Source organism: Gracilinanus agilis, chromosome X, assembly GCF_016433145.1.
Source record: "Gracilinanus agilis isolate LMUSP501 chromosome X, AgileGrace, whole genome shotgun sequence".
Taxonomy (NCBI): domain Eukaryota; kingdom Metazoa; phylum Chordata; class Mammalia; order Didelphimorphia; family Didelphidae; genus Gracilinanus; species Gracilinanus agilis.
Genome location: NC_058136.1, coordinates 19,810,625 through 19,830,945, shown reverse-complemented (window position 1 = coordinate 19,830,945; position 20,321 = coordinate 19,810,625). Strand labels below are relative to the sequence as shown.

General features: G+C 50.4%; 2 protein-coding genes across 2 annotated transcripts in view; one reads left to right on the top strand and one right to left on the bottom strand.

Annotated features, from left to right (window-relative positions):
* LOC123253517 (transmembrane 9 superfamily member 2-like) overlaps positions 1-20,321 on the bottom strand; it is a gene marked incomplete at its 5' end in the record, with an annotated part of 941,355 nt that overhangs the window by 183,842 nt on the left and 737,192 nt on the right. The window lies entirely within an intron of this gene.
* Positions 3,634-20,321, top strand: part of ARHGEF6 (Rac/Cdc42 guanine nucleotide exchange factor 6) — a 119,245-nt gene continuing 102,557 nt past the window's right edge. The window contains exons 1-2 of the mRNA XM_044682631.1: positions 3,634-3,798; positions 5,719-5,802. Coding sequence (XP_044538566.1) covers positions 3,634-3,798; positions 5,719-5,802 — 249 coding nt within the window. The remainder of the gene's footprint in view (positions 3,799-5,718; positions 5,803-20,321) is intronic.

Sequence of the window (20,321 nt, the reverse complement as noted above, 5' to 3'; positions counted from 1 at the left end):
TTTGTTTCTTGAAAACAGTGGTCCAAAAATCTTTGCAAATGAACTTCATGATATCTAACTCATCCTTGAACCTTGCAGTGTCCTTTGTAAACCTTTCTATCAATCCTTGTCCCACTCTAAAACCCACGTTCTCCAGCTTAGTAATGCACCTTCCATTCACCACTTCCCCCTGCTCCGCGGACTTGTAGACGCCAGTCACCATCTCGTTGTGGAGAAGCAAGAAAAGTGCCTCGTCTGCCATTTCCTTGTTCTTCTGGGCTCTGGGGACCCTGGGAGGGCAGAGGTCAGGACCCGAGCACGACTTGCCAATGTCGCAGTTGGATGAGCTGCCTCCGGGCCCCACTGCGCCAGAGCCCGGTCCCGCGGGTGGCAGGGGGACGGGGAGGAGAGGGGTGCTTCACTGCATCCTCCGAGGCGCCCGCACCAAACAGGGACCCACTGTGGGTCTATCTTGCTAATTATCTGGGGACCTGTTCCTAAGGGTGATAATCAACAAGCATTTAAAAATTATGTGTGTATGACCCTGGGTGGGTCACTTGACCCCCATTGCCTACCCTTGCCAATCTTCCACCTATAAGTCAATACACAGAAGTTAAGGGTTTAAAATTAAAAAAAAAAATTATGTGTGTGAGCAGCTGGATGGCTCAGTGGATTGAGAGCCAGGCCTCGAGATGGGAGGTCCTGGGTTCAAATGTGGCCTCAGATACTTCCTAGCTATGTGACCCTGAGCAAGTCACTTAACCCCTATTGCCTAGCCCTTACTGCTCTTTTGCCTTGGAGCCAATACACAGTAGTGATTCTAAGATGGAAGGCAAGGGTTAAAAAATTATGTGTAGGGGGGCAGCTGGGCAGCTCAGTGGATTGAGAGCCAGGCCTAGAGACGGGAGGTCCTAGGTTCAAATCCGGCCTCAGACACTTCCCAGCTGTGTGACCCTGGGCAAGTCACTTGACCCCCATTACCTACCCTTACCACTCTTCCACCTATAAGTCAATACACAGAAGTTAAGGGTTTAAAATAAAAAAAAAAATCTTAAAAAAAAATTATGTGTAGGGGGCAGCTGGGTGGCTTAGTGGATTGAGAGTCAGGCCCAGAGATGGGAGGTCCTGGGTTCCAATCTGGCCTCAGACACTTCCTAGATGTATGACCCTGAACAAGTCACTTGACCCCCATTGCCTAGCCCTTACTGCTCTTTTGCCTTGGAACCAATACCCAGTATTGATTCTAAGATGGAAGGTGAGGGTTAAAAAAATTACGTGTACCAGGCACTGGACTAAGCTGCAAGGTATCAACAAAGGACAAATGGGTCCTTATCCTCAAGGAGCTTTCATTCTACTAAGGGAAAAGACATTAGCTAACTAGGTACATGCGTGATATAAACAGAGAAGGAAGATTGTGATCTCCGAGGGGAAGTCTCTAGCATCACTGGGGACTGGGAAAGGCCTCCTACAGAGAGAGAAGGTGGGCTTAAGCAGAGTCTTGGAGGAAGCTAAGGAAAGAGTCCAGGCAAGGCAGCATTCTAGGCCATTTCAGGTATCGGGGAGCACTCGTGCAAAGGTAGGGAAGCCTGGAGACGGAGGCATGTGTGAGAGCAAACAGCAAACTGGTGGGCCAGAGTAGCTGTTTGACAGTCCATTGTGTGGAAGGGAGGAGAGCATGAGAAGCCCAGACAGGTGGGAAGGGGTCAGGGTGCCAAACAGAGGCCTTTATGTTCGATCCTGAAGGTTACAGAGAGCCATTGGTGTAGGGCATGGTCAGACATGGTCAGATCTGGGTCAGATTAGGAAGGGGCAGCTGAGTGGACGATGGGTCTCCTCCAGTAGGGAGACAGGAGCCCCGGAGGCCAACTGAGAGGCTCCTGAAGGAGTCCAGCTAGGAAGGACTTGACCACAGCTGTAGCGGTATGGGTAGAGAGAATATTTCATTTGCCCTCTTTTTCTTTTTTCTTTTCTTTTCTTTTAAACCCTTAACTTCTGTGTATTGGCTCCTAGGTAGAAGATTGGTAAGGGTGGGCAATGGGGGTCAAGTGACTTGCCCAGGGTCACCCGGCTGGGAAGTGTCTGAGGCCGGATTTGAACTTAGGACCTCCCGTCTCTAGGCCCGACTCTCAACCCACTGAGCTACCCAGCCGCCCCCTCATTTGCCCTCTTTTTCTGACCACAGCAGTGAACGTTCTTTCGGAAAGAATGATCCTAAGGTATTCATTTCCCAGTTATGAGGGGACAACAGTTTGGAGGGATTCTACTGTGGTGCCGACTCCATCCCATCCAATCCAATGGGCGCTTGTTAAGTTCCACCTAGGCTCGCAGGCTTTGAAGACAGTGAGTGTAAGCCTTCCAGCTCCCTTCACTGATATCCAGAGAGGTCAAGTGCCTTGCTTGGGATCATACAGCTAGGAAGTGGCTGAGGCAAGATGTGAACCCAGGGCCCCATCCAGCTCTGAATGCTCTAATCTAGCTAATAGCAACAGCTTTCCTTTGGCTAGTTGGGTTTGCAAAGTGCTTTTCTCCCAAGCAGCCTGTGAGGTAGATTTGGAAGACCCCCAGTTTCCCAGTGTGTGGCGTACACTCCTGGCAAGTGCTATTTTGTTTTCCAGTTCTTCCTGTTTTTGTCATTATTTTCTTCAATCCCCGAAATCCCTTCGTTCCCCTGCCAGCCCCAGCCACACTTCATTTAAAGCACCAAGCACCATGCTTTGGCCCGTTAGTGTGTCCAAGCATTTGGCGTGAGTTTTGCAGCTGGATGGTACAACGGGCAGGGGGCGCAGAAAGAAGCACAAAAGGATGCAAGTAAACAGGATGGCAGATGTTCTTCTTCTCCTATTTCCCTCTTTGCTACAAACGAAAATGCCATCCCTCCCGCTTCTGTCATGGCTGGCAGCACTGCAAGGCTTTCCGCTTTTGGCTCCTCCTCCCCATGCCTCTTAAAGAGTCTCCCAAGAAGTCGTGTCACCCGACATCCTTGGGGGAAACTGTGGCTGGACAGCAGCTCCTGGCCTGAATTTCTTCCTTCCACCTTCTTGAAGCCCCACTGCCATTTCAATTGATTCCCTGAAAAAGCCTAGATCTGATCTGTTGGGCATCCAAGGCAGTTGGCACCCACTTCCTGACAGAAGCCAGATTTGTTCACTGGGGCTAGACTATTGACAGCTTGTCCCCAGGCTGGCCCACTCAGTTTCTCATTCGCAAGGTTCCCTGCAGGGCTGGCTCACCTCTCTTTTCCAAGAGCCCCTACTTCCTTCTGTCCCCTCCCTCCCCAGCATCCTCTTCACTTCCTTCCCTTGCAGCCCTGGCTCCTTCGAGTGTTTGTCAGTACGAGCTTGTTTTTCAGTTGGGGGGTGGCGTGTGGGGGCGGGGGTGGGGGTGTGTGTTGAAAGATGCCATCATGCTTGTTGTCCCTGGTTCTTGCCCTCGCTCTTTCTAGCTTCCCAGCAGCCCCGAGCGTGCTCTCCGTTTCGGTGAGAAGATCCCACCTCTGGAGTAGAGGTCCTGCCGTGGCCTGAGAAGGCTCGTCTCCACTGTTTGCTCAGCAAGCGCCAGGCCAGAAGACAGCCTGGAAAAAAGGAAGACGGCACCCAGTGCAATCACGGATGTGGGTAAGACCTCGCAGCTGCTTCGGGTGCACAGTCCTCGGCAATGAATCCTGAGGAACGGATCGTGACATGGCTCATCTCTTTGGGAGTTTTAAATTCCCCCAAGAAGACCATCTGTGATCCGGAGGAATTCTTGAAGGTGTCTCTGAAAAATGGGGTAGTGCTATGCAAACTGCTAAACCGGCTTGTTCCTGGAGCTGTGGAAAAGGTAACTGAAATGGGCATGGGCTGCTCCCTTGGCCTACTTGGCTGTTCCCTTGGGCCTGGAATGCCCTTTCTCCTCACCTCTGCCTCCTAGAATCCCCAGCTCTATCCACGTCCTTTGAGGCTCAGCTCAACTGCCCCCTCCACTATGAGGCCTTTACTTATCTCCCTAGTACGTTCGTCCTCTCTTCTTCCTCCTTCCTCATTAGGTTTTGTTTATAGCTATCTGTTTCCATGTTGGGTCCCCCCCCCCCAGCCCCGGGTAGAATGCAAGCTTCTTGAGGGTAGCGATTGGCTGTTATTTTTGTCTGGCTCCCTGGCACCCAGCACGGCACCTGGCACAGAAACATACCTGCCTACCCCTACCCCACCTAACCTGGGAGTCAGATCCTGTGCTGGGTGTCCGGCCACTAGCTAGAAATGATTCCTCGTCACTCGTGTCAGAGAAAGATGGGAAATGGCTTCTCGGCCCCTGCTGAGGAGCTGAGTCAGTTAGCCATGCTGACCCTGGGCCAAGGCAAACATCCATGGGAAAGGTATTCCCTGTTACAGTAAGCGAGATGTCCCCGTACACCAAGGACACAGTCTGGAAACTGAAACGTTTAGTCCTAGGACTGTGGGCATGCCCAGCTGAAATGAGGGGCGAGTTCTTGAAAAGTTTACTTTTAGCCACAAGGAGAACCCAGAGAGGGTACACGCCTTGCGATAACGATGGAAACTAAGTGGGTATTTTCAGTGGAACACTCGATTGGAGGAAGGCTAAAATGTAGGCATTTCTCCTCCTTTCTGATAGCAGTTCAAGCTTTAGGAACTCCCCCGGAGGCGAGATCTGGGCTCCAAATGTCAAGACAGCTTTCTAAAGGAGAATTCCAATATTTAGGGAATGTGCCCAAATGACCAGAGGCCTGGGGAACCGGGGGTGGGCTGGGAAAGACATACACAGAGTATGACTTGGACTTGGTCTTCCATTGCCAGCTTCTAACATTCGAGGCTGGAAAATTATGTACTAAAATGCTATGGAGGATGTCTATGGAGGATGCATTTGAACTTGGTGCTTAGGTCAAGTGCCCAAGTGGGTGGGGCACAGTAGAAAGATGTGGAATCAGAGGTCCAGGTTTCAAATCTGAACTCAAATACTTATTAGCTATGGGACCTTAGGAAAGTCATTTTCCCTCCCTGGGCCTCAGTTACCTCCACGGTAAAACCAGGGGGTTGGACTAGATGGCCTCTGAGGTCCCTTCCAGCTTTAGATCTGTGATCCAGACTGTGTGGCTCTGGATAAGTCACTTAACCTCTTCGTACCTTAGCTTCCTGGTTTGTAAAATGAGGGGGCTGAACTCATTGATCTTTGAGGTCCCTTCTAGCACTAGATCTAGGATCCTATGTGTGACCTTGGACCAGCCCCTTCCCCTCCCTGGGCCTCAGTTTTCTCCCCTGTCAGATGAGGGAGTTGGACTGGATGGCCCCTGAGATCCCATGGTACTCTGAAGGGTCTGTAGAAAACAGCCAAGGGGAAATTGTGCTTTTCATCCACTTGGAAACAAGAAGGCAGTTTAAATCCTCTGTAGTTGCCAGACACAGCCCAGTAGCTTGGGTGGGGAACGAGAATGAAGGAACAGATGGAGGCCAAAGAACTTTGAACTCCAAGGCTGGAGCCCCATTAGCGGCCCTTTAGCCAGGGCCCCCTTCGGAGACTGCCATTTGTTTGAAACTAAAGACCGTTTAGATTTTGACATCATTTCCTCCGGTGGTTATTTCTCTTCCTAGTTTGACAGCAGCCTTCCCCTCGGCCTCCAAAAAAACCCCAACCCTAACCCCAAAAGGAGGCTACCTAGTTCTCATAAAACATGAGGCATGCTGGGCAAACAGATTAGCCTGCTTGGGAAACCCAACTCACACACAGCTTCTCTGCTGATTTCTTTAGTACTGTCAGGAGCCCCAAACGGAAGCTGACTGCATCAGTAACATTAAGGACTTCCTCAAAGGATGTGCATGCCTTCAGGTGGAGGTAAGTCAGTCCTCCCAAGTAACCCCAGCTCTAGGCATCCGGCCTTGGTTTTGGTTTTGCTTTGGCTTTGCTCTGCTGCAAATGAGAGGGGATTTGCTCTGAGAGTAAAAGAGGAATCTCACTTCAAGGTGGAAGATCAGGGACTTTTTATTCACCCACAGCAGGAACGGATGGGCACTTTGGGGGAGCCTGCCTGGCTTTTCCCGAAAACTGCTGGAAAGAATAGAGCAGCGCCAACCAAATGATTGTCTTTCCCAGCCCAGCATGGAAGTTGGAAGAGTAAACTCAAATGGAACTGATGTGCCTTATGCCTGCTTTTTTCAATCTAAGTATCTAAACTGTGGTTTAGACGAGTGGTGTCCAATTCAGAAGGATCCCTGTGGCCTTGTATTGATCTAGTTTTAAAATGTAATCTTCTCTGTTTTATTGTATTTTTATTTATTTTGTCGAATATTTCTCAATTCCATTTTAATCAGATTTGGGCTCCACTAAGGAGTGTTGTGGGCCCAGCGCCCTCTGGTCAGCATTTGACACCTCTCGTTTAGGTTCCCAGCAGGCCACACAGCTGTAGACAAAGCTCCTTTGGCCTTCAGTTTCCTTTTCTGTGAAATGAGAGAGTTGGACTAGATCCCAGAATCCCAACCTGGGACATGTGTGCTTCTGGGGGGGGGTTTGAAAAACTCGTCAAAGGGGTAATTTTTCTTTATGAGACTTCATTTCTTCGGTTTCTGGAATTCGTTCCATATTGTTTACTGAGTAGCAGTTGTGGGAAGGTTTCCTGAAAACCAAGGGGTATGGAGACTGGAAAAGACCGGGGGGCCTCTGCTCCAGATGATCTTTTTCAAGGTCTCTGAGCTCTCAGATACAGTGATTTTAAAGGCCTGAAAACAGAGGAAAGGCCCTGGCATGCTCCAGCCTTCCCCGATAACCCATGAGCATGAGGGCCTTTGTCAGAGGAGCAAACTGACACCTTGAATTCATGCAGAAAACCTGGTCTCTTAGTAAGGGTCTTATGATTGGTAATTGCAGTGATGGGGGAAAGAAAGATGGTTTAGGGCAGTGATGGGCAAACTACCGCCCTCTGGCCAGATGGTGGAGGTCCCTGAGATGGTGGCCCTATCTGGCCACCAATGACATTATTCTTAATCTGACAAATACAATGAGTAGGATACGATACAATGAAACTTGGAAAGAGTTGCCTTAGAAACAGACTGACAGATGAGCATTTCCTTTCCTTTGGCCCCCTCTTTAAAAAGTTTGCCCATCACTGATTTAGGGCACACTCTTAACCAAAGACCAGTCTTGCTCTACTCAAAGCATTGCCTCTGACCATTGTGGGACCTGAGGACAGCAATGGCGGCTTTTAGCTGGGTTACTTGCTCATCTGAACCGCCCATTCTAGTTTCTTGAAGTAAGTCTCAAGATAAAAAATTTAACCAATTCCATCCACAGCTCATTTTCCCTTATAAGACTGGCTGGTCAAAGCCTATTTATCTACAATCCATTTGTGTGTGTGAGAGAGAGTGTGTGTGAGTGTGTGGGGTTGTGATGCACGAGTTTTCTGGCTAAGGTGGTTTGAAAGTCAAGGACCTCAACTGCAACAGAATGTGATATGGTCTTTTCTCCTTTAAATCAGATGCAAACAGTTCATTTATTCCATATTACATAGGAATGAGCCACTCCAGATGAATTTTCCCCATAGAATTTACTCCTCTAAGAATTGCAATTTTTTGTCAATCATTTTGAATGAAAATTTTTCTAAGCTGCATTTTTGTTTCTGGGCCTACCCCTCCTCCTTTTCCTCTTTCTCCTTCTTTAAAAATTCTTACCTTATGTCTTAGAATCAATATTAAGTATTGGTTCCAAGGCAGAAGAGCAGTAAGTAAGGGCTAGGCAATGGGGGTCAAGTGATTTGTCCAAGGTCATACAGTTAGGAAGTGTCTGAGTCTACATTTGAATCCAGGACCTCCTATCTCTTGGCCTGTCTCTCTAGCCACTGAGCCACCCAGCTGACCTCTCTTCTTTTTTTTTTTTTTTAAATTTTTATTAAAACCCTCACCTTCCGTCTTGGAGTCAATCCTGTGTATTGGCTCCAAGGCAGAAGAGTGGTAAGGGTAGGCAATGGGGGTCAAGTGACCTGCCCAGGGTCACACAGCTTGGAAGTATCTGAGGCCAGATTTGAACCTAGGACCTCCCGTCTCTAGACCTGGCTCAAAATCCACTGAGATACCCAGCTGCCCCCTTCTTCTTCTTTTTTTTAATCACCTTTACTTTCTGTTTTAGTAACAGCTCTAAAACAGAACAGCAAGGGCCAGGCGATTGGGATTAAGTGACTTGTCTAGGGTCACACAACTAGGTAATGTCCAAGCCTGGCTTTGAACCCAGGTCTTCCCAACTCCAGGCCTGGTGCTCTATCCATTGTGCCACCTAGCTGCTCCCATTCCCCTGCCTTCTTAAGGAATTGAAGCTGAACACAATCGAACCTTTTCTTGCTGGCTGGCTCAGGATCATCCTAGGGTGGCATGGATTCTTCACCCAAGCACTAAATGGCCCCACATTGTTCTACTTTGTGCCTTTTAGAATTTCTGTGTGATTTTAGACACCCTATTAGTTATGTTATGATTTATAATAGAGGCCATAGTGGATAAAACTGGCCTGGAAGCCAAGAAGACCAGCATCTAAGTCCCACCTTTGGCTGGACAGTCTTGGACAAAGTTGTTTAACCTCTTAGAGGCCCAGGCAACTCTCTAAGATGATAAATTTCAGAGAAGGTACTGACCTGCACTGGAAGAGGGAGTTTCCTCATCTGGGAGTTCCTTCTAGCCACAGAAGCCCAGGTCTCGTCTCTATCCTTGTTCACTGTCAGCTTTTATTTTTTGCTGCTTTCAGTGTCTTCCCCTAGCAGCTTTCCGTCGTTCTATTCTTCTAGGAGGTGGAAAAGGGAATCACCCAGCTTTTGGGAATTCTGTCTAAGAGTTAAAAGGTTCTGAAAGAGTGAGGGTGCAGGGTGCCCTCCTCTGAGTTTTCAGCTTGGACATGGTGCAGTTGGTCTTGGCTGCTAAGAGACCTCTCATTGCCTACTTCCTGTTTTCAGCTTTGTTTTTTCCAGCTGAGGGTGATGGACAAGTGACCTCTGGACAACTGAAGTGTTGTACTCATTTTCAGCCAATGGGGACCACTGGGCTGGATCTAGAGAGGGGCAAAAATGCAGCCTGCAAGAAATCAGAGGGATCTGAGTCTGAAGGGAGCTCGGGCTGTGAGGAGACCTCCTTTCTTTGCTCATAGAGTCCTATACACAGGCAGGGAAGACCTTCAGCTCTGGAGAAGATTCCTCTAGCTCTAGTAACATCAGGACAGCATCTGCTTTTAAGGGGCTGAAAGGAAACATGGCAGTATTGGATCAGATTACTACTTTAGCTCCAGGGAGGGAGGAAGGGAGAGTGTGTGTGTGTGTGTGTGTGTGTGTGTGTGTGTGTGTGTGTGTGTACACCGGAAAGGCTGGCAGGGGGGAGGTGGGCAGGGCAGGCTGCCATGGTTCCCTCAGCTGCTCCCACTTTTCCAGTGTGGAGCAGGTGGGGATTTCCCCTGCCCACTGAGACCAGACTAACAGAAAAAAAGACCCTCAGGAAACAGACTTTTTTTTTTTTTTTTTTTGCAATGGCCAATGTTTTGTTTTGTTTTGTTTTGAACACTTTCTTTCTGCCTTAGTAACAAGTCTAAGATAGAAGAGCAAGGGCTAGGCAATTGGAGTGAGTTGCCCAGAGTCACACAGTTAGGCAGTATCTGGGGCTGGATTTGAACACAGGTCCTCCCCACTCCAAACCTGGCTCTCTATCCACTATGCTACCTAGCTTCCCCAGGCTGATGTGTTTTGTGAAAAGAGCAATTAATTATACCAGCCCCTATTGATCTTACACCTTAGGGTTTGCAGAACACTGTATTCACCCTAACCTGCAAAGTGGGCATTCCAAGTTCCCAATCTACATCTGACAGAGGAAGGCCCTGGGGAATATCAGGGGCAAGTGACGCCCATATGACCAATCACAAGGATGCTTGTCAAGAGTCAGGACACAAAGTTTGGACTCTTGGCTAGAAATCAGCATTCTTTCCATAGGTCAGAGATCTTGAGCTAGAAGGGACCTCAGGGGCCATCTAGTCTAATTCCCTTCTTTTACAGAAGAGGAAACTGAGGCCCAGGGAGTTCAAGTGAAACTTTGTCCTGGGTCAGTTTTGGCGGGGGGAGGGAGTAAGGATCAAAGGTGGGGTCTAAACCTAGGTCCTCTGATTTCAAAGACCTTAGCTCTTCCTAGCCAGCACAGGACTCTGCTTTCTCCTGAAGCAGAACTTCAGTCCAGAGCTAGCTGCTTCTGAGTCATTCCATCTGCCCAGTTCCTACAGTAGGCTTCAGGCATGCACGCCCACCCCAAAGCCAGGATTGATTTGCTGACTTGAGAGGTGACTCTTCATGGAAATGGTGCAACTATTCTACTGTGTGGTAGCCAAGCCCCATTTTGCCAACCAAAAGAGGGTCTTTAAGTTTAGGTTGGGGATTACACTAATCAGTCATCAAGCGTTTTTTAAGAGTTTGCTATATGCCAGACACTGTGCTAGGTGCTGGGGATAAAAAGGAAGACAAAAACAGTTCTGGACCTCAGGAAACTTCTATTCTCATGGAAGAGACAATATAGAAATAACTAGATGCATACAAGCTATAGGCAGAGTACATGGAAGATTATCTCAGGGGGGAAAGAGGGTGGGGGAGAACCATTAAGCAGTTTCTGGGCCCTGGTTGGTTACTGTTCCTTCCTTCCTTCCCCATTTCCTGAAAGAGTGTAGAAAAGGGCAATTGCCCTCCAGGATATTTATTTCCATTTTGTGCCAATGGGAACACTAAAGGGTCTTAGTGTCTCTTTTTCTTCCCTTTCTTTAAGTGTCATGCACCTAATGGTTTTTTTCAAATTAATACTCTTAAAAAAAATGAGATATTGTCTAGGGTCAGCCCACCTCCCCAGCCCAAAAGAACCTGCTTTAGAGCAAAACAAATCCTAATGGAATTTCAGTGCCCAGGAGGAAGTCTCTTACTGCATTCATTGACTAAATGCTCTCTATTTTTCCCTTTTCTAATTTATGAATACCAAAGCCTTGTAAATATTCCCAGTTCCATTCGTTAAGTTGGTCACTTTCTCCCCAAGGCCCTGGGCGGGTGGGGCGGGTGGGGTGAGGTGGAGGGGGACTTAAATCAGGCAGGGTTTCCACTAGACAACCGATCCCCCATGGGTGCTGAGGCGACTGAGATTAGGGAAAAGAAAGAAAACTCAATCCAATGTATTGCAATCAGCATTTATTAAGCACCTACTGTATGCTAAGCATTGCACTGGAGTTCCTGAGACAGACACGGGAATAGTTTCTGCTCTGAATGATCTCCAGCTCCCCAAATTCAATGCTTCCCTTCCCCCGCCCCCCTTCTTTCCATAACTTTGCCGAAGCTGAAGCCATCGGGGCTGCGGGAGCCCACGGCGGGGTGCCTAAAAAAGTATGGGGCTCTGCGGGCTGCTAAGCTGTCTGCTAGGATTCGATTCTAAGGCTGCTCTTCTGAGGGGGTCCAGCCAAGGTAATGAGGCTGGGGGTTCTCTCTATTAGGCAGCAGCAACATGCGCAAAATGGGGAAGGCGTTGCTATTGTTGTTGCTGCAGCCGCTGCCGCTGCTGCTGCCGCTGCTGCCGCTGCTACTGCTGCTACTGCTGCTACTGCTACTACTGCTGCTGCTGCTTCTACTGTTGCTTCTGCTTCCCCCGATGACAGCACCACGGTTGCCGCCGTCACCGTCGAAGCTGCTGCTACTTTCGCCGCCGAAACTGCTGCTGCTGCTGCCCCAGCCACTGAAACTTCTGCTGCTGCTGCTGCTGCTGCCGCCGAAGCCGCTGCTGCAGCCGAAGCCGCCGCTGCCGCCACCGCAGAAGCTGCTGCTGCTGCTGCTGCTGCTGCTGCTGCTGCTGCTGCTGCNGCGGCTGGTCGTTTCGCCTCCTCGGCCCGGCTGGGCCCCCCGCACCGCCCCTGCGTGGCCGCGCTCCAGCCGCTGGGCTGCGCGCTGCACCGCCGGAGTGGAGCCCAAGCCGGGGCCGGGGCCAGCGTGTAGGCGAGGCCGCCGGCGCCGGCGCCCCCCAGCCCCGCAGCCCGCGCGCTTTTCGCGGCCAAAGCGCGGCACCTCGTGCGCTTCTGCCTCCGCTGCGGCGGCCGCGGCCGCCGCCACTTGGGCTAGGGCAGCGGGGGCGGCTCCGCAGCCTGAAGGACTTTGAGGCGCTGTCGGAAGTTGCGGGCGGCTTTTTCTTCTCTCTCCTCCCATTTGGGGCGGCTGACTTGGCGGGATCTGGGGAAAACTGAAAGAATCTCCTTCGCTTGGCTGCGGCGGAAGGAGACTTGGGGGTCCGGCGACGCTGCCGACGTCCCTTTCGGGACACGAGTCTGAGGGACCGGGGTGCGGAGTGGTAGCCAGACTGAGCTCCTCTTGGCCTCCCGGGGCGAGCGCTCGCTGCCTGGAACCTTGGCACCACCTCGCGCTGGTCAGTCTTGCCCTCTGACTCGGAGGTTGGGGCTCGGAGGTGGCAGCAGTTAGAGTGCGCGGGGGCCGGCCTGTCGGACTTGACGGACGCGGGCGCGCGGGATCCAGGCGGCTCGCCTCCGCTCAGCTGACGAGGAGTGGGGGGGCGGTGGGGGGGGTGCTGGAAGCGTGTAGGGGTGCTCAGCGTCCAAGTGGCTCGAGCATCCCTCGAGAGCTCCCCTTTGGCTTGGCGGCCAGCTGATTTGTGCCGGGCCGGGCCAGTCAGGGGGGCAGGCGCTCCGAGAGATTGCGATCAGGGGCAGTGGATGGGAGGAGCTAAAACTTGGGACCAAGTCTGGCCGCACAAAGTATCTTCATTTGACTTCTCTCCAGCGCGAGGTCGCTACACTGTAACAACTCCCTGAACCGAGTCGTCCGAAGTCTCTTTCAGCACTCAGCCTGCCCAGGTACGTAATGCCTCCGCTCTGCCGGACCCACTTGCCCACCTGCCCGCCGTGCCTTGCGCCTTTCCAGTGAATCTCTTCTTGGCCCCTGGCCTCGGAGCTTCCTTCCTTGCTTCCCTCTTTCCTTCCTTCCTCCCTTCCAGGTGGTCCTTCTCGAGCCCCTTAGGATCCCAACAGGTTATCTGCCTCCGCAGGACAGTGGCCTGAAGCGCCTCCTGGCCATTTGCGTGGGGGGTGGGGTGGGGGTGCCTTTTGTAATAATTCCTTGGGAGGAGAAACTCCGGAGTAGAAGGACGTTGTTACACACAACCCCACATTTGTTTTTAAGTCCAGTCCCACAGCAAATCCAAGTAGTTTTGGGACTCCCTTGTCTTCTCTTCTCATCAGTCTCTTTACTGGACCGCCATCGTAGCATGGGGTTCTGTGAAGAGTTCCAAAAACCAACAACCCCTTTAGCCACAGTGTCAGGGGCCAAATTGCCTTTCTCCCTCGGGTTTTTCCTGGAAATGGAGTTATTGGCCGGCCAGGCACAGATCCCTAATTCTGACATCTACTGGGGCCCCAAGTTAGCCCAAGGAAATGATGCAATGCTATCTGGGGGATGATGGCAAGGAGCACCCCTGAAAGCAGTGGAGGGTCCGATCCCACCCCTTATTTTTGAGTTCTGATATTTCCCCTGGAGAAATAACTTAAAACAAAGTGCTGTGCTACCCACCAGGCACTGCTGCAGTCCTTTCTTACATAAGCCCTTGTACTTACTCCCTCAGCGGGCTTCCTTGAACAGTTAAGATGACTAACTTGGAAGGAGGCTTGGACTCAGCTTGTAATGTTACTGTGGGGGCTAAAGCCACCTTTTGTCATTGAAGGACATTCCATTCGTGACCATCCCTGGGTTTGGAATCACACTCTTATCTTATCAGGGTGCTTCCTGCTTTGTTTGAGGTTCCTTACTTTATATTTTATCTTATTTTATTATATTTAATCACCATCAAGTATGTAGGCCAGGCTGTACAGCCTTTGAAAAGGGATTAGCCTTGTTCTTCTTGACCCCAGAGGGCAGAACTGGGATCAGTGTATCAGTGAGTGAAAGTTACACAGAAGCTGATTTGAACCTTTTAGAAGAAACCCACTTTCCTAACAATGGGAGATGGCCCAAAGTGGAATGGACTGCTTTGAGGAATAGTGGGTTCTAGCACCTCCGTGGGCTTGATGTCCACTATGAACTAGTATTTCTATAGCCCTTGAAGGTTTGCAGAGTGCTTCGCAAATAGAATTTTACTTTATCCTCAAAACACCACTGGCAGGTGGATACTATGATCATCTCCATTTTCCCGATGAGGAGACTGAGGCCAACAGCCATGAAGTGACTTGCTCAGTGTGGCACTAGCTAGGAAGCTTTGCACTCAGGTATTCAAACAGTGGCCATTCAAGCTGTTCCAAAGTGGATGGGGCTGCCTTGGTTCCTGATCAGTGGAAGTCCCTGAGGCCAAGGTGGAATGACCACTTTTGCTGTATGAGAGGATCGGGTCCGACCAGATGGCTGATGAGGTCTGCCATTCAGAGAGTCTGTGATTCTCCAGTTTATATCTGGGGAAACTGCCGAAAGCTTAGTGACCTGTCCAAGGTCACGTGGGTAAGCTGTCTGTATCAGTAGAGTCAGAATTGGGTCCCTGGCCAGGGCACCTTTCACTGGAATACACTTAGTACGGGGACATCTGTTTTGATAAGTTGGTGGAGAGGCCAGGAGGACTGAAAGATGAAGGGAACTGGATTGAATTTGCTAATTTCATTAACCCGGATTATTCTTCCCTTTCTATTCTCTGGATGGGTTCGGAGATCCGCAAAGAGCTTTGAGAGTCCGAGGAGGTCAGCTCTCCATTTGAGATAGTTAACCCAAGTACAACATAACTGAGTACTTTTAGTGAGAACCTCCTTGGGCTGAAGTTGGAGGATCGGGGTCTTCGTCCCTTTCAGCACTCTGCTTGCTCATCTGTGTGTGTGTTGAAATCCTTTGATCTAAGGTCTCTCAACTGCCCAGTGGCCCTCACTATGTCAGATCTCCAGATGCTGAACCACTTGCTGAGAAGGGTTCCTCAGGTATTTCCCTCCTTTTATTTTATGCATAATTCTTACAAGCTTAGCGAACTGGTTTCTAAGCTTAGAGCAAATCAAAAGCAGATTTTTGGGGGGAGAAAGCTGGAAGGGGTGATGGTCAAGTGGGCAAAGACAGTCAGAGGCAGCTCTAATTCAGTAGTGCCGTGTGGTAGCTGAGAGGAAGAAACAGAAAACTAGCAAAGGCACACATGAGCACTCAAAAAAGCCCAGGAATGTGGTGCCATTTGGCGGAAGGACTTAGTGAGCCTCAGTGCCTTAGCGAGCAGTGGATGGAGGTGCCATGTATTATGGCACAGGACAGTAATTAGAATTTATAATTAGTATATATAATAGTAGTGAGCAAGTCACTTAACCTCAAGCAACTTTCTTTCTTTAACCCTTACCTTCCATCTTGGAATCCATCTTAGAATCGATACTGAGTACTGCTTCCAAGGCAGAAGAGTGGTAAGGGGTAGGCAATGGGGGTCAAGTGACTTTGCCTAGGGTCCCACAGCTGGGAAGTATCTGAGGCCAGATTGGAACCCAGGACCTCCATCCATCGAGCCACCTAGCTGTCCGTACTTCACAAAACTTTTAAAGCTGCAGAATAATTGCCAGTCTCTGTGTAATTCCTTACATCAATGAAGTCATGGATCCCCCCAATCCCACCCCATTAAGATGATATTCACTAAGTCATCAGCTAAAGGTTCAAATCTGTTCCTTCTATATATTCTGCTTAACAAGGCAGGGAATTTGTATATGCTAAAGAAAGCCGAATGACTGAATGTACAAACATTTCTCCAGGGCTTCCTAAGTGCCAGGCACTGTGCTGGGGATGCAAATATAAGCAAGCCAGACAGGCCCTGTATGATCTCTGCTTCTAACACCGGGCCCCCTGCCTCCAAAGGAGCAGCAGCCAGAAGTGTTTTGGACAGTGACCGAGGTCCTTGTCAGAAATGGTAGTGCAGAATTTGGTTCCTGGTTTCAGAGCTAGTTTGGGAAAAGGGAGGGGGCCCGAGTGATTAGGGGATACAGAATTGCCTGGGAAGTGGTAGCTGGGGCTCGAGAGGAGTGAATGCTTCCTCATCAGAACCCAGGGTCTCAGGAGTGGGAATTTGAGTTCCATTAAGAAGAAGATCATCATCCCCCAAAAAAACCCCAACCCAATTTGCTGCTTAAAGGGGAAAACGTTCAGCTATCCAGAATGACTTTTCCTGGGGGTTCTAGATAGATGAAATTTCCCTTTTTGAGATAAGGCAGATTGGAACCTTGAAACAGGAAAAGCTGGACAGCCTCTCCTAGGGCCATACTTCATTCAGTAAAGATGCCATTTTGCGTGGCCTTCCTGCCTCCCCTTTGTTCTCTCTCTTCTCCTCTATCACAAAATAAGCATCCTGTTTTTTTCTTAACTGTGCCTTGAGGTCTGGCAGTTTCTAGTGGTCACGCATGACAAACTTAAGTGAAAACCCCACTTTTTTTGGCCAGCAGTTGGGTCAATCACCGGGACTCTCTTGGCCTCAGTTTTCTCATTTGTAAAAGGAAGGAAATTGGACTCGGAAGACCCCTTCCAGCTCTGAATTGATAATGATCAGCCAAGCTAAGCTGTGCAGTGCTGCTGTTGGGCTATCTGGGGTTGGCACCCAAAGCCACCCTCAGACTGACTGCAGATAAAGCTTGGGAACACTTGTCGAAGGTTTTGCCTTCAGGACAAGATCAGTCCCTTATCCACATCGGCAGTGCTGCTACCATGCTACCTACCACCTTCATGAAAACTCGGCACTGGGGACCCTGGCTACTTAGCCCTATTAATTCTTAATCCCAGTTTCGCTCTTGCTGTACACCCTGACAAGTTAGACTGGGGCTCAGAGAAACAGCTACTATCTTTACCTCTCTCTCCTTCTCCCTCTCCCTCCCTCCCTTTCCTCTCCCCCTCCTTCCTCTCTTCCCCTCCTCTCTCTCTCCCTCCTCTCCCTCTTTCCTCTCTCTCCATCTCCCTGTCCCCTCCTTCCCTCCTCTCCTCTATCTGGCTCTCTCTCTTCCTCTGTCTCCCATTTCCTGCCATTCTGTTGACACCTTGGGTTTTTGACCCCAGCTACTTTCAGACATTATACCCCTCCCAACCCCACACTGAGGGCCAGAGAACAAGTTAGGCCAATCCCAGCCCTGCAGGCCTGCCCTCCCTCTCGCCCTCCCTCCCTCTCCATTTTACCTGCGGCCTCTACCTTCAAGTTATTCCCCTTTGCACACTCTGCCCCAGGCCAAGAGCACACAGGTGGGATTCTACTTTTGCTCAGGCTGTCTCCATGCCTGCCCTACATACGTTAATTCTGGCTCCTAGATACCAGGCTGGAAGGGACCCTAGGAGCTACTGAGTCCAACTCTCATTTTATAGATGAGGAGATCTGAGGCCCAGAGAAATTGCCCCGACTTGCGAGTCTCCAATCAGAGTATGAACTCCAGTCTTTCTTTGCCTCTTGGAATCCCCTCCCTCATTCTCTCTCTCTCTCTCTCTCTCTCTCTCTCTCTCTCTCTCTCTCTCTTTTTTTTAACCCTTACCTTCCGTCTTGGAGTCAATACTGTGTATTGGCTCCAAGTCAGAAGAGTGGTAAGGGTAGGCAATGGGGGTCAAGTGACTTGCCCAGGGTCACACAGCTGAGAAGTGGCTGAGGCCAGATTTGAACCTAGGACCTCCCATCTCATTCTCTTCTTGCCGGACTGCTGCCTCTTCCAGGCAGCCTTCCCTCCTCCCCCTAGTGGTTGGTCCTCTCTCTGTCCTCAGATGGTTTCTTTGCCCCTGTGCTCTTTCCTCCAGTAGAATGTAAGCTGCTTATGGGCAGGAGATGTTTTTCTGTTTTGGGTCGCTTTGGGGCTTTGTTTCCCCAGTGCCTAGCAGCAGCCTCGGCTGCGTTTTCTGCGTTGGGGTGGAATGGCCCGGCCTCTTCAGCTTTGACCCCTGCTCTATCTGACACTGGGTAATAAACCCTGTTGGAGCTGGGCCCCGGGAGGCAGCCTACAGAAGGTGTGGTGTACATTCGGGCACGTGCATGGCGAGGCAGAGCGCGCGCTCGATGGATGCCATTCCCAATGCTCCTTGTTATCTGAGCTCGCGTCTCCCCTCCTCGGGGTGTTTGGATTATGTCTCCTCGGCACTGACTGGCCCTTCTAAAAATGACAGACCAGTTTTGGAAAAGCGGCTTCTATATAGACCTCTGCAGGAAGCCCAAGAATTCCTTGCCCAGTGCATTTCTATTGGTTGCCAGCTCCAAAGGGGGAAAGAAAAACCACCCCAGCTTCAGAGCAAGCCTCTAGTTGCCCTGAAGACTAGAGGTAGTGACAGGGACGCGCTGCAGCCCGGGACACTGCCTGCGGCTTCTGCTTGCTCTGGGTGAGTTTCCTTGCTGGGACCCAGTGGGCTTGGCTGCTCTGGCTTTATGGAGATGGTTGTGGCTGGGGTTCTCCTTCATTCAGGGGCTGTTGACAACAATACCCCGCCACTGAGAAAGGTATTGCTGTCCCTGCCTCCAAACCTGTGGGCTACCACCCTCTCCTGGGCTAAGCCGGGCTCAGAGGTTACTGTGGGAATAGGAGGGAGCCAGATGTCCTGCATCCACTGTGGGCTCTGGACTAACAGAACCCGGAGCTCTTAGCCCATCTGGACCAGTAGAACCCATCTCTCTCTGCTTTAAGCTCTAGGTGTGTTTCTGGAAGGCTGAACGGAACCTGGAATACTCTTTTTCGTTCATCAGATGCAACCTGGTATAGTGGCTAAAGTGAGGCTTCATGTCAGGAATTCCTGAGTTCAACTTTTGCCTTTGGCATTTACTAGGCGTGTGATTTTGAGCAAGCCCCATCACCTTCTATGCCTCAGGCAGCTCCCTGAAGTTAGCTACTAAGTCCTAGAAAGGTTGTGATCCTCATTAATGATGGAAGCTTCCCCACTGGCCATTCCTCAGGCATTTATTTAGAGGGTTCCATGGGAGCAGCACCCTGTTAGGCACCCTGTTGGGGTGAAGGAAGATAACCAAAGACATAGAAGATGGTTCTTGCCCTGTCTCTAAACTCCTCCCCCCCCCCAAAAAAAAAAGATTCGGTTAGAGAGAGAAGATACGCCATACACGACAAAAGACAATTGAACAAATCCCGGATTGTCTTGTGTGCCCCTTGGGTGCCATAGGACTTTGGAGAAGAGAGAGAACGTAGAAGGCCGGAATAGGGTAGCCCTGCCAGTTAGGAGCTCTGTGACCTTGGGCATGTTGGTTCCCTTCACTGGGGCCTCCGTGGCCTCTTCTATCAAAGGAAGGGTTCTAGATGGCTTTGAGTGTCCCTTCCACCTCTGGATCCTGGGATTCTAGTCAGGAGAGGCTTGGTGGAGGCAGATGCTTAAATGCACCAGGGAGCTGTTGGTGAGAGGGTCTCTGTTTTTAACCCTAGGACTTCAGAGCCCCAGGTGACCTGAGAGCTTGTCTTCCTGGCCCTCTGGCCTTTTATGAAGGCTACACAGGCAAACTCCTCAGAGAGGGGCCAATACCTGGCCTTTGAGGTCATATGGTGAGGAGATGGTAGAACTGGGACACAAGTCAGGGTCTCCCCACTCCTAGCCCATTGCCCTTTGCTATATTCCCTACTGCCTATTGGATACTTGGCAAAGCCAATCCTCCTTCTACAGTGGGAAATCTATCTCGTTGCTCTGGTTTGGCATTTTTTCTTTTGGATTGCCTTAATAAAGAGTCCAGCTTGACTCAGTGGGAATAGGGGGAGCCATCCCTTCTGCCCTTCTTTTTGCCCTTGAGCTTGGTGTCCCATCTAGCCCCCTCCCTTCCTCCCTTCCTCCCTCCCTCCCCATCCCCCATCTTGGAATGCCAACCCAGCTAGAAGTAGATGAGCTAGACACATTGCTGTGGGTGAGGAGGGGCAAAGGAGCCCCATCTCTCCCGCTCACCTCCTCCCCCACCTGTTAGAATGGGAGACAGGCAGGAGGTAGCAGGCCTTTTGGAATCCGTCCCAGACTGTCCTGGGCCTTTGGCACGTATGGCCAGCAGAGTGAACTAGTGGAAAGGGCCTTGGCTTTGGGGTGCAAAAGATCTTGGTTCAAGCCAGCCTGTGCTTTCATGGAGCCAGGAACCTTTCCTTCCGGGTCTCAGCCATCTTTACTGGAAAACGGCTGTGGGTTGCAGTAGATGCACCTTTCCAGCTCAGAATCAATCTTGTGGGTAGGGGCTTCTGCCACCGACGGGGAATGGACAAAGGAACTTGTCCTCTGAAGGGCTGGGCCATTTGGAATATCTTGTCTCAAACGAGGAGGAAAGGAGAACACGAGTTGGTTTTCGAACTCATTTAGTACAGGAGGAGAATAAGGAGAAAGGTGGAAGGAAGCACATTTGGCCACACAAGAGCAGGTTGCAAGAGTCTTTTTAATTCAATTG